A 26,877-nucleotide genomic window follows, 5' to 3' on the forward strand; every position below is an offset into this window, starting at 1 on the left:
TGTAACAGAAGCCATGAAATCATAAAATTTTTGCCATATGTTACTGATTTAAATAACTTTACTTAAAGGGCCAGTTTACCTTCAGTCTGTTGCCAAGGAAGACGGCCCTCTCCCTCTTCTTGTTCATGAAGTCGCTCTGTGTGAGCCACCGGTGGTCGTAGCACTCCTCAGCCAGCGGTCTCTTCAGCGGGACTTTCTTGAACAGGAACATCAGGAACCTTGTCGCTTCCTGAAAACAGACCGAATGGTAAGAAACTATTTCTCAAACGGATAAGATTTCACTCTTTTAGACGCTTATCGTACCTGTGTAATTTCCTTGTAGAGATGTTCAAACCTGAACCGGACGAAGGAAATATTTTGCTTGGTCTCCGCGTCGTCTTCACCCTTGAATGGCGACACTCCCGAGAGCATGATGTAGGTGAGCACGCCGACCGACCAGATGTCTGTCTGAGGGAACGCGGGCTCATCGTTGATGATTTCCGGTGCTGTAAAAAAAGTTAACAGTTTTTTAAACCAAACAGTTCGTATTGAAAAAAAAATCTATGGGCACGCAAAAAGTATTGAACTGCACCTTTGTATTCCAAATCTCCTACTTGCGGCACACTGGTACCTAGTTTCGTTACTTTGTGTGCTGAGCCGAAGTCAATGAGCTTAACTTGGATGGACCTGACTGATGCCATCACTACGTTGTCGGGTTGCAGGTCCAGGTGGCAGTAGCCTCTCCAGTGCAGGTACTGCAGACCGTCTAACATTTGAGTGACGATGGTGGCGACCATCTGCTCTGTGTAGTCGTGTCGGCTCGCCAGGTAGGTGAGGATATCAGCGCCCTGTAGCTTCTCTAAGATCAAAGCGGACACCTGTGACCCAGGTGCTTGATAGGCTGCTAACAAGTTCGATATCCTCTCGTGCCTTAGCCTTCTTAAACATTCAAATTCCCTTTGAATTTGGACCTCTGTCTCGGGACGGGTTTCCAGAATCTTTGATACAACTACGCTGTCGTTTGATCTGTCGATGCCTTTAACGACAATAGAGAACTTTCCGCGCCACAGTTCGGAGACGAAGCTGTAGCGTTCCGTGAACTGCTGAGTAGATGCCCATTCAATAGGTTTCTCTTCTATCGAGTAATCCAGTTTGGGTCTCTGTTCGTCAATGGCGACTTCCTGTCCAGACTCCGTGAGTTGCTGAAGATGCCTCATGGCTTTTGTGACTTCGATTTTCGCTGCGCCAGAATTCTTGGTCTTTACCAAATGCGTGGGGATGCCCTTGTCACTCCATCCGATCCTGTTGCGCGATGCCAATCTGAACTGGTAGCTGGTGTCAGGGGAGAGGCCACGTACGACGAAGAATTCGTGGTCAATGTTGTTTGCGGCGTCTTTCCACTCCACGCTGTCACCAGCCTTGTACTGGAGACTGTAGCATACGACAGGTGAGTTTCCGTCGTATTTCGGCTGTTTCCACCTGAGAAGTACTTCGGTGTCAGAGATGTCAGTAGCTGTGGGGCTGTCCGGAGCGTCGGGTGTTGTAGCTTCGACGACCCTCGTTCTCGCTACGGTCTGTCCGACTTTGTTTCTGGCGACTACCTTGTAGAACCCGATATCGTGATGCTTAGCAGGGTTGAATTTAAGTGTGGACCTGCCGTCTTCGTCTTCAACGATCGTGATACGTTGACCTTCAGCGATGACCATATCGTTCTTGAACCACGTGATGGCAGGTTTGGGGTCACCGACCGCATAGCAAGACAGCTGAGCTTGTTCGCCTTCCCTGATGGGAAGGAGTTGAGGCTTTTCCCTGAAGAATGGCAGCTGTCCATCTTTCTTGGATTCCATCAAAGCCTGTGCTTCTGCGTAAGAGTCGAGGCGAGTGCCCAGCTCGTGGCGCAGGCGTCTGATGGTGTAGGTCTCGGTGCCGTAGTTGTTGATTCTGTCCCGACGTTCATCGTCAATTTCTTCATCCATGATGTCGGTAAAGCGACGACGCTCGTGAATGATTGGTGTCTGAATGAAAAGAAACATAATAACATTACAAGTTACAGTTGCTCGGTAGTAAATACAAGTAAAATATCACAATCAATATACAGACCCTAGGGTCATAAGAATCGAAGACGTTGAGGCTGTAGCCGGGCGAGCGGTTACAGGCCACCTTCATGTACTCGCGCAGGCGCACGGGGAACTGCGTGTCGCGCAGCTGCAGCAGGTACGTGTCGGGGCCGTTCTGGTAGCTGTACAGAACATAATATTATTACATACTCAAATATAAATTGGCTATTTGCGATTACCCTGTTGTTATGGTTCTAAACTACTAAGGTCTTAAGTGAGTAAGCATAAACCATTGATAAAAGCAATGTACTCACTGGCTCTCAGACTTGGCAGACACCTCCCAGTCGGGGTGGTCCCATTGCTTGAAGTTGATCTCCTGCTCATTAGGTTCACGGGTGCGAGGCTGCGGCTCTGGAGTGGCTATACAATAAAAACATGTTTTAATAATATATAAGACAAAAACGCGCTAAGAAACTATTTAATATAGAAAGATGTATAAAAATTTAAGGAATTAAATTAAATCATTTACTTTTTATTAGCTATCAAATATAAAACGAAATAAAGAAATGAGGGAGAGTCAGATGCAAAAAATATAGGACTTGTTTTTAACATGTGAACTCGCTCACCTTCAGGCGTGTATGTTTCTCCAGGCGGGTACACCATCTTGGAGGGATGCTCGTAGGCACCGCTGAGCGGCCGGCGACGGAACCAGTTGCGGCATTGTGCATTGCTCGTCCAGTCCCTGATGTAATCAATAATCCCTTTTATAGTCTTCATTGTGTATCCCTCACAATTCTCCAGAAAATTACACTTTTTACAAGTCTGCACTTATTTTCCGTAGTAGGAATTGTACACTGATGCTTGGCTAACTCTCAAAGGCACGTCCACCCATATCACGATCGAATTAAGATCACTACTGATCACATGGTCATTGTCATTGATAAAAATGTTTACTTACGTTTGTGACAAGCGTGGGTGACGATGCCAACTTTATTTTTGTTATTGGCTCGTTGTAATTAATGAAGTCCATTGCCAAATATATCGATATGACATAATGCGAGGAACTATGCGATTTCCCGATCTTAGGCCGCGTGCACATTGGAGTTCCGTTATAAGCGAAATTTTCAAAATGTAGGGACCGTCATCAAATAAATTGTAATATCATAATTTGGTCTAAGAGTATTAGTATGGTTTATTTTCAGAAGATTTTACATAACGAAAAGGATTGTATTTAAAATTGCATTGTTGGCTCTGTACTCAGAAAAAATATGAATAAACTACCTATCTTACTTAGATTTCACCTCTAGTTTTTGGCTACCAATTTACCTGGGTGTAATATAACTAGGTATAGCTGTACAGTGTAGCTAACTAAACCTATAACTAGGTATAGTTAGCTACACTGTACTGATTTTAAATAAATACTAGTGGAATGTTTTGCATGTAATAGAACTCACACGTTAAGAAGATCGCGCGTGTGTATGCCACTTTGGTATTTCCATTCTCAAATGTGAACACGCCCTCAGAACATGTTGAAGATAAATAGTTCTAACACGCCCAGATGATGCGCCAGAAATATCATCCAACTTGTACAGCTTCTATTGACTTGTATTAAAATTTAAGGTAAGGAATATTTTTGAAACTAATTTAGCTCATTTACTTTGTGTGTGTATGTTCGGGAGACTTACCTATACAAGTTGTAGTAGTTCCTCAGCCTGTCGGTGGTGATCTGGTACTCCTCCTGGTAGATCTTGTCGGCCAGACCCAACCAGGGGTGAGAGAGAGCAGTGTTCACATCCATACGCTCGTGCCAGTTGAAGATCAAGAGCTTCGAGATGAAGTCTCGGCTCTCCTTGCTGAGCCTGGACCACCACTCCTCGTCGTGCCAGTCCCAGGTTCCTTCACGGATCCTGGTGAGGGTTTCCCTGTCGTTTACTCCGCGGAAGGGTGAGTGACCGCTGAGCAGGATGTACGTGATGATACCGATGCTCCACATATCAGCTCCGAAGGACACTCCTTCTCCGCTGGCTACTTCGGGAGCGACGTATTCAGGCATGCCGTAGTCGAGGGACGCGTGCTTGCCGAACTGGATGCGGCGCGAGAGACCGAAGTCACACAGCTTCAGTTCGTCACTGCCGGCGTGGGATAGTAGCAGCTCTCCAATCTGTGAATAAAGCAAGTCACATTGAAGTAAATAGTATAGTAGCTTATTGTGACTTGGTCCAAGCTGACATAAACTGCAATTCAACAGTTTTTGTTAATAAAAAAGCGTTTTACAAATAGCAAAAAAAAATCACAGATAAAAGCTTACCGTCAATCCCAAATGCGCGACACTGTTATCGTGCATGTACTTGACTCCCCTGAGCACCTGTCGGATGTACCCAGCGATCTCCCTCTCGGTGTATCCCTGGCTCCTCAGCAGACGGTCCCTCACCAGTTCGCCGCCTCCTGCCAGTTCCAACACCAGAGCCAGTGTGTGCTCGTGCTCGTAAGCATCGTACAGGCGGATGAGGTGGCGGTCATTCAGCAGGTTCATGATGTCCAGCTCGTTCTTCATGAAGGGTTTCAGAGCGGAGTGGCCGTGCATGATCTTTGCGGCGTAGTTGCGACCTGTTAATAATTATGACGTTAGATATTTTATAACTTTGCTCTATTAACTTTTGGACTAATTTCTGCAGATTCCTGATATCCAAGGTAACTATGATCTTCAATTACTCAAACTTTTATAGAACCAGTGGCTAAGTATATACCTGTGAGCCTCTCGGCGGCGTGGTACACGACTCCCTGTACTCCTCTGCCGAGCTCGTCACCGATGTCGTAGAAGTCACCGAACGGCTTCGTGCTTGGCTTGACACGTGGTGGATGCTCGCGGATCCTTAACAAACAGTAGTATCAATGTTAAATAGCCAACAAAATACATGTCGAAAAGAATTGTCTATATTTCACACCAAACTCAACTTCAATGTTTGCATTCTTACCTGTCCGAATACTCATGTTCCGACTCTTCAACATGTAACATGGCGGAAGAGCTGACAGAGCCGGCGACGTTGCGAGCTGAGATGGAGTACAGACCTTCATCCTTCAGGATAGCGTCGTGGATTACCAAGATACAGGTGTCGGGCTCGATAAACTGGATCTAGAAAGATATCGCCGGGAAGTGAAAGAGTGTTGAAAAAGTGCTTCAAACGACTAAAGATAATACGAGATTTTCCGATCGTTAATGAACTTTGACGTACATTCAGTTCAGTACACTAGTACACTGAACAAAAAATAATGATATTCGCGCACTTTTGTAGTTTTCTATTGGTGTATACGCCAATGTGATGTAACATTGTCTAATTCATCTGGTTATGCAATGGTGAGCTACCTTAGTCCTGGAGCTAGGTGCGAGCGGCTGCCAGTCCTTGTACCACTTGATGTCGGGGTAGGGCACTCCGGCCACCCTGGCCTCGATGCGCACAGTCTTCCTCTGCAGCACGACGGCCTCCTCGGGGCGGCGGATGAAGGTGGGGTACTCCGCCACCTCCAGCCGCACGCGCTGCCGGGACTGGCCGTGCTCGTTGGTGGCCACGGCCTCGTACCAGCCAGCGTCGCGCTCCAGCATCCTGGACAAGAAAAAATACAATTGAGAGAATTCCATCATAATTGTATGTATGTATTTTTTTCTATTAGGATTATAAAGAACAATCCCATTTTTACCGGTGTACATAAAAAGGAAACAATAAAAGACGTGTGTTCTATGCATACGAATCACCTACTATTTAACTAAATTTAATTTTAAGTACTCACTTGTTGATAAACAGTGTAGCCTGTCCATTCCTGGTGTAACTCCAGTCGTATCTGCCTCCGATGTCAATGGGCTCATCGTTGAAGAAGTAGGTCATCTTCGGCTTAGGGTAGCCGTAAACGAACCAGAACAGGTTGACGTTGTGTCCCTTCACGCCGTACTGGGAGTCATGCTCTTGACGGAGGAAGCGCGGAGCTTGGGCATAGCCATCGTGAGGAGGACGCTCGATGTCGAAGTCCCTCGGGAAGTAAGGAGAGGTCTCTGGCCTGAAGTCGATGCCAGGCTCAAGGTAAGGAATGAACTTGGGAGGATCAGGCTCCAGTTTGGATCTGTGAGTGATGGCGAAGGGCGAAGGATCACTGACTCCGTATTTGTTCTCGACGCGGATGCGGAACTTGTAGTCGCGGAATGGTTCCAAATTGCGGATATCGCACACGCAGGAGCGGAGTCCAGTGCGCGCTGTGAACCAGTCACCATCCGGTACCTCGCACATTTCCACCTGTGCAGTGCAAAATCAGTATAAAGTACTAGTTCAAATATTTCAGTTTTTCTTCTTCATATATTATTTTCTGTGCCCTATATATTTTAATAACGATTCAAGGTTTGTAACTTAATTCAAAACTATGCTTACCTGATAAGTGACAGGGAACCTGGGTCCATGCGGGATGGACGGTTTCCAAGACAGAGTCAGATGCCTGTCAGCCATGCGGCTGATAATGGGCCTATCGGCAAGAGGCATCGGGATACCAGTCTTCTTCATCTTGTCGAAGTCTGAGTACTGGTCGCCGATCGGACGCTTGGAGGACTGAATCTCCAGGGCTGCAGTGGGGAGATCAGTTAGTCAGTTAGAAGTCTTTCCAAATATTTTCTACAAATATTCCTCTGTCTTAAGAAAATATCTCAATTTGCATGTTTCTCAAATAGTTTAAATGTGAACAATCACCAGTCGAATCTTGAATTTCAAAACCCCATTCAGATTTCGAATCAACCATTTTCTACTTTATTGAAAACTGTCTTATGAACGCGAAAACCTAGCTTTTGGACAGGATGATTGTATACTGACTGTCGTAAGTGAGTTGCGCGGTGCAGGAGTCCTCGCCGTGCGGGTTGTAGATGCGGCAGCGGTAGGCGCCCACGTCGGTGGGGTCCACGCCGCTGATGGTGAGCCGCAGCAGGCCGGTCGTCTCCTTGTCCATGCGGATCCTCTCGCACGGGAACAGGCGCTCGTCGTTACGGAACCTAACGATTGCCAAAATATTTCTGCTATTATATTTTTATTCCTAAAGTCTAGTCAGCTCTCTTGAGTATTTAAAGGTCAAGATAATTGATATACCCAAAAATCTATTATTTTATAGTCACAATCAAGGACATAACGTGAATTTAGATATTCTGTATGTATAACAGAAAAACCATAGAGATACATAAGTAAAAGCAAAAAGAGTGACAGATATATAAGATCAGCATAGATTTAAATCAGATAACAGTAAATGAGGATGAGCAAATATACAAGAGTAAGAAACATAATACACACCACTCAACATCAGGCTCGGGCGAGCCGGTAGCGCAGGCGGTGAACTTCGCGCTCATGCCGCGGAACACCTCGATGTCACCGATCTTCTTCAGGAACGACGGCGGCTCCACCTTCTGCTTGCGGGCGCTAATGAAACGAGGAAAGACAATCATATATAATTTTGCAGCAGCATCAAACGTAATCATTGACAGGAAACCTCTACTTTTGAATTTGATATAATATTTTCGCGAATATTCAATTGAAACTAAGTTGATAGTTCCAATCATGTCTTGAACCAATCCTCTGTTATCCCTTTTCACACAATACTTACTACACAATTTTGAATGTCAAGTTTCATATCAGCAACTTACATCTTATCAACGACCTCGAGCTTGGCCTCGCAGCTGGCCTCCCCCTCCTTGTTCCGGGCCACACACTTGTAGACCCCCGCGTCGTCAGGGACCAGGTCCCGCACGTACAGACAGCAGGCGTCGCCGTCGCGCTTCAGGTTGTACTTGTCGCTGTGGCGCAGCGGGGAGCCGTTCTTGTACCACGTGATGTCCGGGAACGGGATGCCGAACACTCGAGCCGGGAATTTCGCATCGAATGTTGGGAGCTGTGGGATAAATAAGACGTTAAGTTGAAGTTGGTGTAGGTATTGGTAGGGTCTTGTTGAAGTTATTATTTTGAGCAATTTCTGTTTCAGTATGGAAGTAATTGTAGCTTATCTGAGTCGTCATTTTGAGCACACAAAGATTTTTGTCTGTATGCATCATTGTTATCTTTAGTGTTAGTATGTAAGTGATTTTTTTATGTACAGTTTTCTTTATTTCCTCCTCCACTTACTTTCTCCACAATACATATAGTTTGGTATTTGAATTCACTGACCTGTTGTAAGTCGGTGAACTTCTGTGAGAACGTTGGCGGCTGGAACACCTTGCGAACGTTGATTGTGCCTTCTGATGAGTCCTCTCCGAGAGGGTTCACTAGCTTGACGCCGTACACTCCAGCATCAGGGAGCTCCAATGGATTGATTTCCAAACCAACCTGAAAAAATAATAATACAAAATATTAAAAAAAATGCCTCAAAATATATTATCACAATATACAATTAGGTATTCATTACACCAAAGCAGAAAGAAATGAAGAATTTGTGGTATACATGAACTAATAGCGACTATACCTCAAAGTGGTAAGGTACATTTTCGCCGTCTACTATCGTCGAAATAAAAAGACTAATAATTTCATCAATCATCATCATGTCACTGCATTAAAAAGTGTGCTATGACATTCCAATTATTTCATTCAGTTCACTGAACAATAATAGCATATCTACACCTACGCACATTAATAAGAATAACATGCGTGCTACTGAATATAAATTTAACTAGTCATTTTTCTGTCAGGTAGTTCTTCCCGTCAGTTCAAGGTTCATTTCTGAAGGTTAATAGGTCAAATTTGTTTCTGCGCTACGTACTTATGTCAGTAAACAACGATTATGAACTCTATAATTTATTCTTAATTTCTTTCAAGTTGAGACTCTTCGGTACTGCTTGTAATGAGCATACAGATCTATTTGTAGTAATCGCCTCCGATGTTCTGTAAGCTAGTACTGACCCTCTTTCCATCGCAAGTGAGCAGGATCTTCTCGCTGGGCCTGAGCGGCACTCCGTCCTTGGTCCAGGTGACCTCTGGCACGGGGTTGCCCACGAAGGGCGCGGACACGGAGAGCGGCTGGCCCTCCTCCGCCGTGAGGTCGCGCAGCCCGTGGATGAGGCGGGGCCGCTCCTGCGGGGTGGAGTCGTCCGTGCGGCCTGAGGGGGGCGAGAACGTGGTTGTGTATACACGAGTGATGTTATAGGTTATCTGAAAGTAGCCTTTTTTCCAAATGAAGTCAGCCTTGTCGGGTACGGGTAAAAAACTCCGGTATTCACGAATCAAACCTTTATAAACTGCTGTTTACCTTTCAAAACTAGCAAGATTCGTTAATTGCTAAAGGTACACAAACACTTAATACAACGGAGAACCGAAACGGTCAGGACGATTTCTAGTCCTCAGTCGACTTTGATATTTTAAATTTGTGTTTTAAATGATACCCACTGGCAACAGTGAGGTCAGCATTGCTGGAGCTCTCTCCCTTATCGTTGGCGGCCACGACGCCGTACTGTCCGGCGTCGGCGGGCCCCGCCTTGTCGATGAGCAGCGCGTGCGAGCCGTCCGGCTGCGACACCACGCGGACACGCTGCCCGTCCGGGACGATCTCCTTGCCGTTGTGGGTCCTGGACAGGCAAGAAACATTATCTTACGGAGATATGCCTATTTTCGATTTATCTTATAATTCATTAGAAAAGATGCTGAGAGATAGTAGACTCTACTAAAATTGAGAATAGATGAATGAAGGCAAGATATATTATGCTATGGGAGCAATGAATAACGCAATAAAATTTTTGAACCTTTTAAAAACTACATAAGAAGTGAACTGTTTCTAGGACTGCATTATAATTTAGTCAGGAAGCAGTTTTTATATTAACCCGCGCTTAAAACAACTGTAACTTACCACTTAATTTTAGGCTGTGGGTGTCCGAGGATCTTAACTTCAAGCTTAACAGGGAACCCTTCGATGACCTTAGTGGGTTGAAGTTCAGCAATGAACGCTGGCTTGCGTTCCTTCTGCGTAACCTCGACCTTAGCCTTGGAACCAGCCTGAAAATTATAAGGAATACATATTAGGTACTATTGATTTTAGGACATACTGTTTGCCTCTAAAAAAAGTTTCTGCGTTTCTCTTTCGTTTCTGCCCACATTCGCGATTCGTGCAAAATTGTTTTACTTGCCCAGCCTTTCGTTACCATGTACTCGTTATACTTGTATAGCTGCTTATCTAAAGCAGCTAACCTAGCTTGGTACATATTAGTTAAGTAAATAAATTACCTCTCCGAGCCTATTGGTGACGGTGAGCGAGTAGACTCCGGCGTCCTCAGGCTTGCAGCTGTCAATGCTAAGCCCGATCACGCCGCCCGGCTGGTTGATGAAGTTGATGGCTTGAGATGGACGGATGGGAAGACCTAAACATAAAATAAGTTATTACATACAATGGTCGTTGGAGTTGAATGATTTCTGAAAAATGCTTTACGATTCTTTGGGACTCGAATTGCTTATAACATAAGGATTGAGATTCTTACCATCTTTGAACCACTTGATCTCAGGCGCTGGGAAGGCCATCAGTCTGGCCTCCAGCTTGAGAGGCTGGCCCACGACTGCCTTCACGTCTTCCAGCTCCTGGCTGAAGGATGGCTTCCTAGGTGTTGCTATAAAAATACAAAGGTACGTCAGTTAACCCGTCAAGCCTCATTGTCGTCGTAATCAGAAGTATACACAGTTACAGGATACTTACGGTTAACAGCGACTGCGCAGAGCGCGGAGTTCTCTCCGTGCGGGTTGGAGATGACGAGCTTGTAGGCGCCGCAGTCGGCGGGCGTCACGCGCTCGATGCACAGCTTCACCGTGCCGTCCGGGAGCGCGGACTGCTGCAGGCGGGAGTCCTCCGGGGACAGCGGGGCCCCGTCTTTGTACCTGCGGGAAATATACAGAGTGACCGTTTGTGAGGAAGGCCATATTAACTTCAACTTGTGGCATATTATGTGCTTAAAACCAGTCCTATGGCTGTGCAAACTTTTCCGTGTGAAAAAACATTCTCCTGTCCTAATAAGTCTACTATATCGAAATCCCTACAATAGATCAAACAACACTGATCCGGTACTGGCAAAGCTATTTGTGTGTTGTGCTCACCATTTAGCGGTAGGAATAGGGCTACCATCAAGCTTAGCCTTGAGCTCAAGAGGTTCTCCCTCGTCGACATCCTTCTGTCGCTCCAGCTTATGCGCGAACCCTGGTGACTTCTGCTCCAGGGTGATGGGTGCTTCGCACACTGCCTCGCCAGCCAAGCTCACGGCACGAACCTTGTACTGTAAGAGATAATATATTCTACATGAACAAAAATGAATAAAAAATATTTACTTACTTATTACAATTTTTGACAAAATAGTCAAGTCGGTTTTTTAATCTTATAGAATCTAAATTTGCCTAGCCCGAAATTGGTCTAATTTCTGTTCTGAAGCGACCTGGATTATCAAGGCACTTTCCTGCTTTTGGCCCGTTTTGCTAATTACCTTGCCAGCGTCACTAGCATTGAAGTGCTTGATCTCGAGCTCGCTGTCCACCTGCCCCCCGACCTCCGTGGTCACGGTATGCCGCTCATCATTGCTGATCTCCTCTCCGTCGCGGTACCACAGCACGTCGGGCTTCGGTACGCCGTCGCAGCGCACCTTCAGCGTGCAGTCGTCGTAGTCCCTCACGGACTGCTTCTGGAGAGGCTTTGTGAATACTGGTGATCCAGCTGTGGAAGGGTTTAGTGATTTAGATTAGATGCTACATACTTTACACAAGTAGCTACAGATTGTTTCATTTTTTTATTTTCAATGTGATATTTTAATATCGAGATACCAAAGTAAGTAATATTTTGTAAATACTACAAAAATTACTGTCGCATTTCAATAATTAAAACACATTACTCTGTGTAATTGTACTCACTGTGCACGCTAAGCTTGGCCTGCTGCGCGGTCTCGCCGACTTCGTTCTTGGCGGTGAGCGTGTAGACGCCGGCGTCCTCTACGCCGACCTTCTTCACCACCAGCTGGTAGGTCTCGTTCGGCAGATCCTCGATGATATCGTAGCGGGATGAAGGCTGGATCGCGTAGCCGTCTTTGCTCCTGATGGTTCGAGGAATAGGATTTAGGTTCGTTGGTAGATTTAATAAAAAAATGGTTTTAATGTTTAGTTTACAGCTTTTCTGAAAGGATTGTTGTGCATCGTTCCAATATTTATATTCTTAGAAAATTATTGATCATTTACCATTTTACTTCAGCGATAGGGTTGGCCCTAACATTGGCGATGAAAGTGGTCTCTTCGAAGGGCACCGCGGTGACATCCTTGAGACCTTCGATCTCAGGCCGCAGTAAGATGTCCAAGCGGGCGGAGCTTTCGCCAACGCCATACTTGTTCTTGGCTTGGATGGTGTACTCGCCGGTGTCGGTGTGGCGACCTGATGAAATTAGTAGAAGAAAAGTTGTTGCGCGTTCGTTTTCCCATAACTTAGCAGATCCTTGACAGATCGAAATCCAGACACTCACCAGTGGGAATCTCCAAGGTGAACGTGCACTCCTTGAGTCCGTGGTCGATATCCTTGGCATCAGCAGAGGTGACGATGTTGGCGCTGGGCGTGAGTTCGACTCCGTTCAGCAGCCAGGACACGTGCGGCTGCGGGTCGGCCGTGCACACTGCCTTCAGGGTGACCGGCTCGCACTGCATCACGCGTTGAGCCTCCAGAGGAGTCGTGAACTTGGGCTTGCGAAGATCGGCCTCAGCTGTAAATAAATAGAAATGTTTATTTGTTTCACAACAACAGCCAAAAGTTTTGTAATTGTTTGGTGAAATGTAGAGACAAAAAGTCGTCGAAACAGAGAAAAATATCATTTCATCAGAGTTACTTACGTGATACGGTAAGTTCTGCCTTGATAACCTCTTTTCCGAGATTATTACTGATCTCGCACTGCCAGTTACCAGCGTCCTTCATCATCACGCTATCAATTTCCAATTTGAAGAGATCTCCATCGTTGGTAATGTGGACCCTTCCGCAGGGCTTGACCTCCTTGCCATCGTGGAGCCAGCGGACAGTGGGCTTCGGAGTACCAGCCACCTCCACGGTGTAGACCAGTGGGAGCGACTCGTACGCGTGGCCGTCCTTCATGGTGCTGCCTTTGGTCGTCGGTTGTGCTGTAAGTTTAAAGTGGAATGTGTGAGAGTTTTGTTATGGTTGTTTCAACCGCGCATTGCTTGGAGACACGGTTGATGCATTAGCGATAGATAGACTGCGTAAGGAAGATTATACATTATTAAAGTGCGTTGATACTATATATTTATTTTCTTATAATATTGAGAAATGCCGTTTATTTTTGTTTGGCTTACATTTCTTTTACACTAGTAACGTTAAAACATTTTTTTTTGTTTTGTAAATATGAATTAAAAGTGGTGCTCGACTTTTATTATACGCAGCGAGTTGCATTTAGAATAAATTTTATTTATTTACTTTATATAATAAACAAAGGCTAGGCAAAGACTATAATTCCTAGATAAATCATAGAAAGAAGTGAAAAATATACAAATAAATTTTTCATAAGCTTAGAAACGAGAAAGCATTATAATAAAACAGTGTATTTACATCACATATTGTTCAATAACTTTGCTTTATATACAGCAGATGCTAATTCGATCATACATAACGATACTTACAGCTGCATGTATCTAGGACACAAAAATCGTTTTGTGTTGTCGTGCTAGAGTGTTTGCATACGTACCGTTTGAAGAAGTGCGACTTAAAACTATGGCTCATTCATAAAAAGCGCAAAAACCCTTGCAAGCTAGGCGTCAGGTAATAAAATATTTAGCTTACCTTGATGATTTGATGAATATTTCGAATGAACTAGTATCTCTGCCGCACCGAGCCCCAAATATTAGTATGCCAGAAGGGAATGTTATTACGCATGCGTGCTAAAACAAACATACGACAGCATTAGTTCAATGTGGAGACATTTAGAGGAAAATTATAACGGAAAGTATCTGCCATTTTCTCAGAAGAAAAGCATGAAAAGTGGAGTAGTTCAGTCTTAAGAAAGTGACAGATTTAAAAAACAACCAGCAATTTTTGTTTTCAAATATAAGCAATTTTGTTATAATCTCTTGAGCATACACTGCATAGCGTTACATCATCAAATGCCAACGTCTTTCATCGTGTAATTTTTCCCGCTTGTTTAATATTTTGATTGAACAATTACCTTTTTCCTCTTCGACATTTAGAATATCATCAAGAATGCTCCTTTGTCTCTGGCTTCGTTTTAAAAGCGCTTCAAGCTGGTCATCGGCCTCTTCCTCTAAACTAAACAATTTCCCATCAGATTTTCTTTTCCTTTCAACCGTCGTTTCCGTTACATCTTTAGTAATGTTATCAAAGTTTTTCATGGGACCTAACACAAATTCCTCTAAAATTCTATTTTTAACATTATCTATCTTATTGTCGACGGATTTGAAGTCGTTTTCGTCGAATTCCTTCGATATGTGTATGAGTTTTTCTGTGATATCGTTTTCGTAGACCTTTTGCGATTTCTCTTTAACAATAAGAGATTCTTCATCCTCTTCTCCCAAGAAATAATCTTCTTTGAAAGACGACTGACGGACGTATGAGTCTTTACTGAATACTTTTCTTGTTTCGTCAATGTCGAATATCGATTTTGAAAGGTCTTCAATTGATATTTCTCTAGAGAGTGATTCGTTTTGCCAGCTCATCTCGTCTTCTGAGACTGACATAATGGAAACAGTTCGATTGGCTCCCTGCCTGCCGCATTTAGAGCCCATTTCAGCCTCTGAGTCTGTTTGTGGTTCTTCAATGATTCCGTAAGTACCCCTCCTGATATGATCAGGAATGCTATAATGTCCCAGTTCAGTTAGGAAGTAACTGTGACTAGCTATTTCTTCAACTTCCAAAGAAGTAGTATGAGGCTTGTTGGGTTGTATTAACCTTCTGTTTCCATAAAAATCATCATCCTCATAATAAACTGACGTTGACGTCATTTTGTGTACAGTGTGCGTTTCAGCCGGACCTACCAGTTAAAATAGTATTATGTTGATTTTAGATACTGGAGAACTATGTAGAAGTGTGATTAGAAATGGATCTACTGCATTAATCAAAGTATAAGTTTTACTTGAAGCAATATATTTAGACGGTGATCGTTAGTTCATGATAAATGGATATTAGAACGGGGAAGACAAGGTAGGAAGCCGGGTACTGACCTGTGATGATAGCACCGTGAGACCTAGTGCTGCTGACTTTAGACATAATGATCGATCCGCCCTCGCCTGTCTTGAACGTGGTTACTGTTTCGAAAACTCGGCCTAAACATAACAAATCACACTTGGGTTGTTAAAAACACAGTGTTAAAAGCATGCATAGTAGTGCGCGAAAACTTAAAATTCTCGCGATGGTAGGTACTAAAAGCTGTTTGCTTATTGGAAGTGTAAGCGTCGAAGTGTTTAATGTTTATACCTTCAGTTTCAGCACTTAACGGTTCTTCGACGGATTGTTTTTTAACCGATTTACGCTTGGATGATTTCAGGTCTTCAGCTATAGGCACCTCTTCAATGATTTCAGGTTTAGTGCTTCCTTTTTCTCCTACTTTTTTTTTAGTAATACGTTCCTCAACTATTGGTTTTTGGTTTTGTTCATTGTGATTTTCATCCCAAAATGACTTTTCATCGACCGACTCTGGTTCAGAGAAAGTTTTTTTTGCTGCGTCGGGTGAATCGATTTCTTCTATGATAGGTTTACTGGGCTTTTGGTCGTCCTCGTTGTCCCAAAATGATTTTTCCTCTGCTATTTCCGGTTCGGAAACTGACTTTTTAGCCTTTCTACTTACTGGGGTTTCGGGTTCTTCAACGATTGGTTGTTTAGATTTTCCATCATCGACATCATCCCAAATAGATTTTTCTTCGATCACTTCTGATTCAGTAATTGATTTTCTTCCTTTACTAGGCTTAGTTTTAGGTTCTTCAACATTTGCAGTTTTGGGTTTCTTATCTTCTTCGGTATCATCCCAGACAGACCTTTCTTCGGCGACCTCAGGTTCCGTCACAGATTGTTTTGCTGCAGTAGCAGCTGGCTGCTCGTTGTCGTCGACCTTTGCTTTTTTAGCTTTACCATCATCCTCGTCATCCCATATAGATTTTTCTTCTATCGCCTCTGCTTTAGCTACCTTTGCAGATTTCTTCTCACCCTTGTCCACGTCATCTTCTATTGATTGTTTTTTCTTTTTACCTTCGTCGTCGACCTCACTTTCAACTATGGCTTCTTTAGTCAATCTCGAATGTATTTCTTGTGCTATTGAACACAATGAAAAATGGTAACAATAAAACATGAGTTATTAAAATGGGGGAATGTATTAAGATATACACGTCACAAATGAAGGTAAGGATTGTGCGGGACGAAGTGCATTGGTCGATGTCGATGGTCGTGAGTACACGTCAGCATTCTAGTCTATTGAATGCTTAAGTGGTTTTAATTACCATATCCTTATGGTCGGTTTCTATAATTACCAAAAACAAAACTAACGTGCGTTTATGGTAGTAATCTAGGGTTCATTTTAACTACGTTAATGCAAACTACTTTACCCGCTTTTCCATCGAAGTGCTAATACTGTCGATTCTTGACAGATTCCTATCGACGGGCGGTAGTGGCTTACCATGTGAAACTGTGTAGTGTGTATGTTTTTGCGTGAATATACTAAAGTGTTTCGTGCTGTGTCTGCTGCAACTCTGACTCTTGATAAAAACCATACGATTGTGCTTTAAGTTGAAGTCAACCTCATTTGGTGTGCACAAGGATACATTTAGGAGGAAAATTTTGTGACAATAATTTCCAAAAGAGAATCTCATAAATGGACCCTTCTAATTTGCATAGAGTTTCATTGCATGTTTGCGAATACTTACTGTGTACAGTGACCGTGCTCTTAGAAGAGACACTACCCATTTCGTTTTCGGCTCTCACTTCGTACTCGCCGCCATCTTCCTCCTTTACCAATGTCACGGTGAGGTGGTAGTTCTCCAATCTGGTAGTTTATTAAGATTTTTAAGTAATCATTTGGAGAATAATTCAGATAAAAAATCTCAAAGTAGCTTTACCTTTTACTGTCTCTCTCTATCTTGATTCTAGCGTCAGTGGTGACCTCCTTGCCGTCCTTGTACCACTTGACCTTAGGTTCTGGGCATCCTTCGACTTCCACGTCAAGCTTCAGCGTCTGGCCGGCATCCACCGTCATGTCGATCAAGCTCTTGGTGAAACGAGGCTTTCCTGGTGAAAGTGCACGGAGTGATGTTACATAAATTATTTAAACTGCTGTATTTCGGTAGCTTTTAAAAGTGTTGCGGGTACACCACCATATTATTATAGTTGTGGAAGTGTAACAGTGCAAAACACGACGTAAAGCGGCATCTCTATCCGCAATAACATTTTTTAAAGATGTGGTAGTTCAGGGGCTGAACTATAATTTTGCTGGAAATAAGTCAACAAATCGACAACATTAACAAATCGATAAATCTAAACCACGAAATTCGAAGTAACGCTATAACTATTGTAATTATTTTATTCGCTTCTTACTGTTGACGGTAAAGGTGGCCTGGCAGGAGTCGGCGCCGAGTTCGTTGGAGACCTTGCAGGTGTAGTTCCCGGAGTACTCCGCTGACACCTCCTTGAGGATCAGCTTGTGTGTGTTGCCGCTGTCCACGCGGGTGAACACTGACTTCTTCTCCGTTATTTCTACGTCGCCGAGGTACCTAAGAAGAAAAATATTATTATAAGGCTCTTTTTGATTTTAGTGGAAATCATCAAAAATGTGTAATCAAATTTGGGTGTTAACTTCCGCGTTTTTTTTTATCGACAGGCTTCTTCTTTTTGCTCGAATAAGAACTGTTTGTTGGTTAACTTACCATTTGATGGTGGGTTCAGGGTAGGCCTCGACGGCGACAGTGAACTCTACGTTGACGTCGCCCTCGCTGGCGGAGAGGTCCCGCAGGCGCTGCGTGAACTGCGGCCCCGAGCGCACGTGCAGCGCGCACGAGTCCGACGTGCTGCCGTGACTGTTGCGGATCTGGGACCACGCAGTTTGGATCAGACGGACAGGTTAGCGGAATCAAAATTGGACGATGCTTTTAAACTCACGAATTTGATTTTTTTAATTATCTGTCCACAGTACGAATATTTTGCCATTATTAATAATATGCAAAGTAAAGTATTTTTTTTTATATAAAAATTACAATACTTTGCATTTAAAAGGTAAATTTAAAACGCGTCGTAGGTTAATCGTAACCTAAATACTAACAACCAGTAAGAACGAAGGTAGAAACAAAATACGAATTCATTTTTGGTATATAAGTTGAAGTCCTTAATCATATTATTATTCTCAACTTCAATAAGAAATAATATTTTTTAGTAGTTTTTAATTTTAAGTGGTTCTAGTTCCTCACCTCGCAGGAGTATTCTCCAGCGTCGCTGCGGGCAGCGGACGTGATGACGAGTGAGTGAGCCTCGCCCACTGACGAGATCTTCACGGTGGACGACTCAGACAGCTCTACCTTGTTCTTGAACCTGAACAAGTAAATGAATAATCAATTGTTTTCCATCGCATTATAACTCAAAAGCAACATTGCTTCCTACTGTTATAAGCGCGAACGCGAACGTTATTTGTATGTAAGGATGTTTGTTCCTCTTACACGCAAAAACCACTAAGCTGATTTAGGTACACAAATATTTTATAATCGATTTTATGTTCCCGTTGGATAATTTTCCATGTTTTACTTTAACGAGAGGGTTATAAAATAAATACCATTTTACAGTCGGTGCTGGGTCAGACTCGGTCTCCACTTTGAGGGTAACAGTTTCCTTCTCCTCGCACACCTTCTTCTCGCCCATCTTCTTGATGACCCTGGGCGGTGACGTCACGTGCCACTGCCAGAAGTCCGAGCACTGGTTGATTTCGTTCCTGAAATGGGCAACATTGTTAGTGAAAATAATTTTGTAAGACTAGGCTTAGAATACCAGAGCCTGAAGATAAGCTACATTTCCTCCAACTTGAAGGGAATATCGCTCTAAAAAAAATATTTTCTATACTACTTAATGCGATATAACAAGGCAAAAAAAATATGTTCGACAGTTGAAATTGTTATGGTTGTGGAGATTTCTGGCTTAACAGTGAACAAATCCTTTTCCAAAACCAAAACATCGCTCTAGCTTATACGTTTCGATAGTCAAAAGATCATGATCTTACTTAGCGACGACGGAGTAAGATCCGGTGTCGGTGAGCTTGGCGTCCTTGATGGTGATCTTGTAGACCTCGTCGGACTCCTTGACGATGAGGATCCTCTCGGAGCTCTTGATCTCAGCGCCGTCCTTGTAGAAGCTGACGTCGGGGGCCGGCGTGCCCTCAATCTCGACCGTCACCGTGTGGGTGGCGCTCACCTGGTGAAGGGTATAGTAGTGTAAGACGATGTGGAAGTTAATTTTGCAAGTATTTAAAGGAGATAATTTGGACTTTTGAATTCATAGGTATCGGAAGACAAAGAAATCATCAAGATTGAAATTTGAGGGTATTATCCCGTATTGTTTGATCATGACTAACCATATATCACATTGATTGAAACCTCTATGTTAATATAGAAAAACAAAAATAGAAAAGGGCCAAACCCATCGATACAACATCATTGATTTTTTTATTTTATTAACAAATATTATATAACAGCACTTAATTTCCTTCTCTTTCATCAAGAAAATGTTTAGTATTGATCATATAAAGAAATTACATTTCCTGTAAAGAGTTATGTAAGTACAAGTAATAGCTCACCATGCAGGTCTGGTTCTCGACCTTCTTCTTGATCTTGGGCGCGGCTTTGACGACGAGGTGCATGGTGGTGGTGTCCTCGCCGAGCTCGTTGCTGGCGGTCACCTCGTACGCGCCCGCGTCCGCCTGTGACACGTTCTTGATGACCAGAGACATGCTCTCCTCGTCCTCGTACAAGAACCTGGAAAATGATGTGATCAAGTTGAAAATAATATCCAGACATTTTATCAGCTAATCATAACAGCGCTGATTAAATCCAGGAAAATAATAAACGCTCTATTGGATCCGGCTAAAAGTATTTTTAAGGTAAAGTGTTATTTGTATAAAGACGTTTTTATGTAAAGTGTCAATTATGAATGCCACATTTAAGTAATGTAAACGAAATATCCAATAAAGCAGTACAAAATATTTTCGTATATAAATTGTTACTCAATTTCGATTACAATCGGGAAACTCTAATATCTATTAGCGACTCACTTGTGCCTGGTGTCAGCCTCCACGTCCTTGCCGTTGTGCTTGAACACGATGTTGGGTTTGGGGAAGCCCTTGCACTGCAGCTCCAGCATGGCGGAGGCGCCGGCCGACACGATGGCCTCGCGGTGCTCGATGATGAGGGACGGCTTCTCGGGCTCGCGGTGCAGCTCGTGGACCGCACCTAGCGCAGATAAACAATATTAATTTAATTTAATGATTTCTAGAAGATCCTATTAATTCTGTTCCGATAAAAGTATGAAAAGGGATAAACGTTTAAATATGTTTTATGCTTGAGAAGAAACTCTGAAAAGTGGGTATTTCATTTAGTGGTTGAATGTTGTTGGCTGGTTTTAGGCTTCGTTACTGAATCATAAAATTCCAAACAGAACCGAACATAGCCGATCTTACTCTACATAAGGAGATCCATATTTACAAACTTCCTAAAGGTAAAAGTATAAACAGTAGAACGATTGCAAGTCGATGTCACATCCAATCTGAAGTTATTACTGATTTTCCAATAACATTGACTACAGTACCTTGTACGGTAAGCTCTGCAGAGCAGGAGATGTTCCCGGTACTGGTCTTGGCGACGCAGGTGTAGATGCCGGCGTCCTCGGGCTTCACGTGCTGGAACACAAGCGCCAGGGAGTCCTCATCGTCACCCAGCAGCACCTAGAAATGACGTTACGGTTCAGTAAAAAAAGAATTAGAACACTCAGCATGGTTTGTTTACCCAAAAATTTAGACGAATATCTGACGTAGAAGTTAAGAAATTGTCGCCAAAATGACGTTTTTTGTTTCATACCCCTAGTAGTACTCATGCATAAATCAGAATAATATTCAAAGGACATGATCAGACATTTTCGTGGTAAGGTTTACCTTGAATCTCTCTTCGGGGTCGAAGTTCTGTCCATCTCTCTTCCATGTAAACGTCGCTTTCTCTCCTTTAGCCAGTAAGCCTTCCCCGCCAGGGGGCAGCTCACCAAAGATGTTCTTGTCATCTAGAACAATGGAAATATATATTGTACGTATGCCGATTTGATTGTAAATAAAGTAATCATACGGTGTGGACTGATGAAATGGCAGGAAGCCGGTTTTACCGAACTGGCTAGCTAATAAATTCGGCTCGTTTACTTAAACTAATAAAATCTGTGTCATTAGTACACAGAAACAATACAAGTTCAGTTAGTTTCGGGTAATAATACTTATAGTAACCGTGATCCATAAAGTGCTGGAAGATGTCCAAATATCTTTTTAAAACAACATAGTTATTAATAACCTTGAAGACACTTCACTATTTCCAACTAAAGTGTTATCGTCAAAATATTCGTAAATATGTTTAAAACGAGAGCATGTAGGAGTGCAATCAATTATTATCATATTCTAATTTTAGTGCGTTTATTTGGGAACTTATTTTCGTGGGAAGATGGCAGAATTCCAGACAGTTACGAAATGTGATGAAATCTTGAGCTATTTCATGAATTCGCAAGGTTGAGGGAATCGTTTTAAACGTCATAATCATAATTTTATTAACTTTATGCCTTGACAGCTTGACAGATATAAAGGTTTGCGATGGCCCTTCGAGACACTGATTTTTTTTATTTGTTTGAAGGTGTAGGGTTCTATGACAAGAAAATAAGAAGGTGACTTACCGACGACGGTGACGGTGGCCTCTGAGGTGACCTCTCCGTAGATGTTGATGGCCTTGCAGGAGTACTTGCCGGCGTCGGAGGGCTGGACATCAGCGATGACGAGCTCGTAGCAGCCGCGCTCGGCGCGAGTGCGGATGATGGACACGCGTTCCGACTCCGAAGTTGTGATGATCTCTTTCTCGTCGCGATAGCTAAGGGGAGAAAGAAGGAGTATGAAAAAGATGGAAGAATCTAGGTATTGGTAGTAGACGACTTATTAGTGTAAAAAGAGATAGGAATCTATCAGACTTTTATTGTTCTTCAAAAAAGTAATTACAGTCTAACTTCAAATTGATTTCTAAACGGACTTAAGTATTCCACTTATTTTTATACTGAAACGCATTTAAATACTGCGAACTGAAAAAGAGATTTAACGGATTTTTCCCATCCTTTATTAATACTAGATACTCACAACTTGACATCAGGGTTGGGGTCACCCTTGATGTTGACCATGAACCTCAGGTATGTGTTCTCCATAATCTCGGTGTCCTTCAAGGCCACGAGGAAGTACGGAGCTTTGAGAGCGTTCCTCTCCTTGCGCTCTTCAGGAGTCACTATAATATTCGTATCACAAAAGAAATTAGTTTCATTCTTTATCTAGGTACATTTGAGGCAGCAGATACTAAAGTAAACTCTTAGGAAGTGTGTGGACCGATTTTTAGCCCGGATGGTTAATCAACGAATAAACCATTTGACTTAAATATGTATTTTAAGTATACTTAAGCATTTTATTGCTTCAATGCAAAAAAATATTGTCTGTCTTTATATTATGCGTGAGTACTGAGATGTAGCTTTAAATATATACATAAGTCTTTTGTATCGTGCCTCAAATGTAATAAGAGTCAGTTATAAATATTATTAAGGTTACTTGAGTCAGTATAGTGTACAACATCTTAAATAAGTGCAAAATACAGGAAAATTAAAGAGTCAACTGATCAGATATCAAACTACTTGTTATACGCCTTACAATGTCTTAATCGATGATTTCGCGATGAGACATGCAAACAGTCATTAAATAATAAACGATCGATACCTTCATTATTTTTAATGAAACTTTGTAATTTCATACGGGTTTAGAAAAAGTAATGAAAATAACTATGGTTAAAATATCATTACTTAGGTCTTCAATAAAAATATTCCCTGCGATATTCCTTCCCTAAACCCTTAAATTAATACAAAAACGAGACTCACACTCCTGTACGACTAACTGAGCGGTACAGTGGGCATTCCCCTTTTGGTTCTCGGCGATGGCGGTGTACACTCCGGTGTCGTCTTCCCTGCAGTGCTTCAGTTCCAACTTGAAGCTGCCATCGTTCTCATAGGATATGGAGCAGCGGTCCATCAGACGGTCAGTCAAAGGCTTGTTGTCTTTCAGCCATGTTACTTTCACATCAGCTGATTCGCGCAGTAAACATTCGAAGATAGCATTTTCACCAGCTGAGGAGTCAGAAATTGGTTAAAGGAAGAGTTCGTACGGATTCATTTTATTATAATAAGACTCAATTTTTAAAACCTAATCCTTTTCATTCGAAATCTATCTTTATTTTAATAGCTAGAAATGCAATACATTTTTTTTGTCAATTTTTTGTAAAAATGATATTATTTAATTATGAAACATCGATCTATATTGATTCACCGTACAAACTCTTTGAATTAGATGAAACATAATGTTGAATGTCTAAAGCGTGGTTAAAGTAATGTGTTGTGTACGTTAGGTTTCTACAAGCAGTATGTACAGGCACTAAGAGGTGTGTCTACTTCTATTGTGAGGTGTTCTACTTTCGGATGCAAAGACTTACGCTCAATATTCTGGCCTTCTAAGGTCTTCGTGAACATTGGTTTTCCATCTTGAGATTCAGATTTAGACACTGTCTTAGTAGCTTCATAGCCAGTGCTGACTGAGCCGTTGGCGATAGCTTTCTTCGAGCGCCTACTCTCATATGTGGAGCCGCCGTTCTTGACAGCCTCGTAGCTACTCTCGGTTGTGGATGTAACACCTTCGACCTTATCGCCATCAGCACTAGCCTCAATGCTGAACCTCTTCGACGCATACTTTGAAGCAATGCTATCAATTTTGCTTGTTGTGTCAGATTCAGTTCCATAAGCAGAGCTTTCTACTTTACTTTCATATTTGGACTCCAATCCGTACTTCGACGCGATGGAATCAATTTTGCTGGCGGAGTCTCCCTCGATGGCGTAGCTAGACTTTTCGGTTTTGCTCTCAGCGTTAGCTTCTATTCCATATTTGGATGCTATGCTATCAATCTTGCTCGCGGAATCGTATTCGATTCCATACTTAGAGCCGGCTTCCGATTTGCTTTCGTAGCTAGACTCAATTCCGTATTTGGATCCTCCTTCAGTTCTAGATGAATATTTAGATTCATAGCGAGAGGAGGCAGTTCCCTCAAGGGCTCCTCCCGACTCATACTTGGAGGATTCCAAACGCGCGCCGCTTTCACGGCGTGAATAAGATGATGTTAGTCCGCTACCTTCGTAGGTCGACGATGATTCATAGCGACCTCCACTTGATAATTTTCGGCTGCTACTGGAGTATTCTATAAGGAAATTAGAAGAAACTGTGTAAAGATTTTACTTTTAGTAAGACGCTTCTCTATGTAAAAAACTAAATTATTATCTTACCTCCAGAGAGCCGCGAACTGCGGCTGTACCTAGACATCTCGTCTTCAACAGCTCCTTCTGCGGTTACAGTTTGACCGTTACCAGAAACTTGAGTTTTAGTCTCTGCGCCACTTGTCTTTTCTACTGTACTTTCTTCTACTTTTTGGACATCAGTAGTCTGTTGAGATGAGACAACAGAAGCTTCCTTAACTTCAGTTGTTGTTTCTTGAACAACAGATGATTTTGAAACTGTTTCGGCTGATTTCTGTTCTGTTACTGTTTCTTTAACAGATGTTTGAGTCTTAAGCTCTGTAGCTGTCGCTAGCTTAGTCGATTCTTCCACAGACGAAGACTGTTGTTCAACCGATGTAGCTTGTATTGATTCTTGTGTTTTAGATTCTTGAGTCGCTGACTTTTGAGTGGTAGATGCTGTTTGAACTTCAGATGAAGCTACAGATGATTGTACTGCAGACTGTTGAGTTACTGTCTTTTGAGCAGTAGCTTGTTCAGCTTTATATGACGATTGCTCGACAGCTAAACTTTGAACAGATGTTTTTTCTGACTGCACAGATGTCTCTTGTGCAACTTTGACCTCTGATGCTGCCGCTGTCACAGTGACTTGGCTATTTTGTTCCGACTGTGAAGCGGATGCAGTATGCTCTGTGACTTTTGAGCTTTCAACTTTTACAGAAGTAGCGCTGACTGAGCTAACTTTGGTAGATGCTTGCGCCTCGCTTACTGAAGAAAGTTCAGTTACTTCTGACTTGGATATTTTATGCGCAACCTCACTTTCAGTTGAAGCTTTCCTTTTACTTTTAAGTTGCGATTCCTCAGTAGTTTTAACTTCTTCAACGCGGGAGCGTTTTTCCTTAGTTTCTTGAACAGCTTCTGCTTGCGCAACTTCTGTGTGCTCTCTTTTCTTTTTCTTTTCCTCAACCTCTGCTGAGATAGCTTCTGGTGGTGGTTCTAATTGGAGGTCATCCGCTGCGTGTTCAGCTAAAGCAACTGAAAATAAGATAGTTCAGTATGAGAATAAATCGAGTCGACTCTGTACAGCGTTAGTGTAAAACAGACTGTGTAATTACTCATGCCATAATAATTGTCCGTATTATATAGTTTGCTTACCGACGTCACTGGCGTGTTTTCTGATTTCAGAAAGCCAGTTGGTCTTTGTTTGCTCCTTGTGGGCGGCAAGTGTGAAGCTAACAGGTGGAACTTTGTGACAAAGTTCGAACTTTAACGGTTCTCCCGGGTTTTCTTTGACTTCGATTTCTGGTAACTACAAAAGAAACAAATAAATATTTATTATCACTATAAACATTTAATAACAATATTTGAATTAAGATGTTTTTACATTGACAAGTAGCATAAAAAATATCAAGAACAACAAATACATTTTGTTTGATAGCAATGAACTGGAAAATACATAAATACCTCTCTTCTAAGACTGTGTCGTTTAAAATACACGCTTCAATGACTTTACAAGTGACATTGTATAATTTGAAGACAGCTTATGCAAAGTAGAAGTATAAATTGTTTTGTTGTCATATGGAGCTTTACATTCCATGAAATTTTGGAGTGTTTCCAAATGGTTATTTTTTGGATTGATCTATTTTTGGAGTTGGATTCAAGATCGCTAAGCTGTTAATGAATGGAGATATAGTTAGAAACGTGTAGGTCGGCCGTTTCTGGGAAGTGTGAAAGCATAAGCGAGCTGAGAATAGTTTGTTAATGGTTCAGCCATTGAACAAAGTTATCATAGTACGAGTAAATGCTAGGGATGTGCTAAAATGCTATGGTTAAACGTAAATAAATACAGAAGTTTACCGTTTTTTTGGGCAGTTTAGTAGGTAAATAACGTAGATAAAAAACACACGTCGCAAACTAATTATGGTTAAAATAATACTTGTAGAGCAAAATATAAGAGCGACTAAACAATATGCGAAACAAGCTTAACTGACCTTTATGATATCTTTGAGAACGAAGACAGAACGGTCATCAGACACCCTCTTGACTTTACAGATGAGGATCCTGGCTTTGAATAGGAACAGGTATCTCTCGCTGGACTTCCCTTCGGAGTCGGTGACTGTGAACCAGTCGTGGGTGAGGAGACGGCCAAGCTTGTAGATGTTCCCTCTGAAACCCTCGATGCTCGCGATGAACTTGTTGTCTGTAGCGCGGTTCGGAACGCTTAGGAAAAGTTCCAATGCCTTCTGAAGGTCGGTGCAGTCTTCGCCAAGCCGTTTGGAGTATTTGACTAGTTCCT

General features: G+C 42.5%; 1 protein-coding gene across 3 annotated transcripts in view; it reads right to left on the minus strand.

Moving 5' to 3' along the window:
* The window catches only part of LOC113501514 (obscurin), a 48,074-nt gene that overhangs the window by 793 nt on the left and 20,404 nt on the right, over positions 1-26,877 (minus strand). The window contains exons 5-53 of one of the 3 annotated variants that reach the window (XM_026882691.1): positions 26,573-26,875; positions 25,737-25,890; positions 24,633-25,616; positions 23,792-24,547; positions 22,405-22,546; positions 21,954-22,144; positions 21,181-21,302; positions 20,838-20,973; positions 20,305-20,482; positions 19,831-20,008; positions 19,258-19,448; positions 18,817-18,972; positions 18,458-18,578; positions 17,921-18,081; positions 17,592-17,767; positions 17,117-17,285; positions 16,925-17,043; positions 15,486-16,316; positions 15,233-15,334; positions 14,221-15,042; positions 12,881-13,162; positions 12,520-12,753; positions 12,242-12,431; positions 11,921-12,099; positions 11,500-11,726; positions 11,120-11,295; positions 10,725-10,903; positions 10,513-10,638; positions 10,262-10,395; positions 9,888-10,033; positions 9,431-9,609; positions 8,948-9,144; positions 8,219-8,377; positions 7,702-7,946; positions 7,352-7,477; positions 6,884-7,059; positions 6,452-6,639; positions 5,823-6,319; positions 5,401-5,638; positions 5,012-5,169; positions 4,784-4,908; positions 4,345-4,643; positions 3,722-4,197; positions 2,663-2,778; positions 2,351-2,456; positions 2,080-2,218; positions 572-1,994; positions 304-485; positions 80-229 (exon numbers count right to left, since the gene is read on the minus strand). In XM_026882691.1, coding sequence (XP_026738492.1) covers positions 80-229; positions 304-485; positions 572-1,994; positions 2,080-2,218; positions 2,351-2,456; positions 2,663-2,778; positions 3,722-4,197; positions 4,345-4,643; positions 4,784-4,908; positions 5,012-5,169; positions 5,401-5,638; positions 5,823-6,319; positions 6,452-6,639; positions 6,884-7,059; positions 7,352-7,477; positions 7,702-7,946; positions 8,219-8,377; positions 8,948-9,144; positions 9,431-9,609; positions 9,888-10,033; positions 10,262-10,395; positions 10,513-10,638; positions 10,725-10,903; positions 11,120-11,295; positions 11,500-11,726; positions 11,921-12,099; positions 12,242-12,431; positions 12,520-12,753; positions 12,881-13,162; positions 14,221-15,042; positions 15,233-15,334; positions 15,486-16,316; positions 16,925-17,043; positions 17,117-17,285; positions 17,592-17,767; positions 17,921-18,081; positions 18,458-18,578; positions 18,817-18,972; positions 19,258-19,448; positions 19,831-20,008; positions 20,305-20,482; positions 20,838-20,973; positions 21,181-21,302; positions 21,954-22,144; positions 22,405-22,546; positions 23,792-24,547; positions 24,633-25,616; positions 25,737-25,890; positions 26,573-26,875 — 13,044 coding nt within the window. Of the gene's footprint in view, positions 1-79; positions 230-303; positions 486-571; positions 1,995-2,079; positions 2,219-2,350; positions 2,457-2,662; positions 2,779-3,721; positions 4,198-4,344; positions 4,644-4,783; positions 4,909-5,011; positions 5,170-5,400; positions 5,639-5,822; positions 6,320-6,451; positions 6,640-6,883; positions 7,060-7,351; positions 7,478-7,701; positions 7,947-8,218; positions 8,378-8,947; positions 9,145-9,430; positions 9,610-9,887; positions 10,034-10,261; positions 10,396-10,512; positions 10,639-10,724; positions 10,904-11,119; positions 11,296-11,499; positions 11,727-11,920; positions 12,100-12,241; positions 12,432-12,519; positions 12,754-12,880; positions 13,163-14,220; positions 15,043-15,232; positions 15,335-15,485; positions 16,317-16,924; positions 17,044-17,116; positions 17,286-17,591; positions 17,768-17,920; positions 18,082-18,457; positions 18,579-18,816; positions 18,973-19,257; positions 19,449-19,830; positions 20,009-20,304; positions 20,483-20,837; positions 20,974-21,180; positions 21,303-21,953; positions 22,145-22,404; positions 22,547-23,183; positions 23,430-23,791; positions 24,548-24,632; positions 25,617-25,736; positions 25,891-26,572; positions 26,876-26,877 lie in introns of all 3 variants that reach the window. The other 2 variants (XM_026882692.1, XM_026882693.1) reach the window with 2 other exon arrangements.

Source organism: Trichoplusia ni, chromosome 15 (assembly GCF_003590095.1).
Source record: "Trichoplusia ni isolate ovarian cell line Hi5 chromosome 15, tn1, whole genome shotgun sequence".
In the NCBI taxonomy this organism is placed as follows: domain Eukaryota; kingdom Metazoa; phylum Arthropoda; class Insecta; order Lepidoptera; family Noctuidae; genus Trichoplusia; species Trichoplusia ni.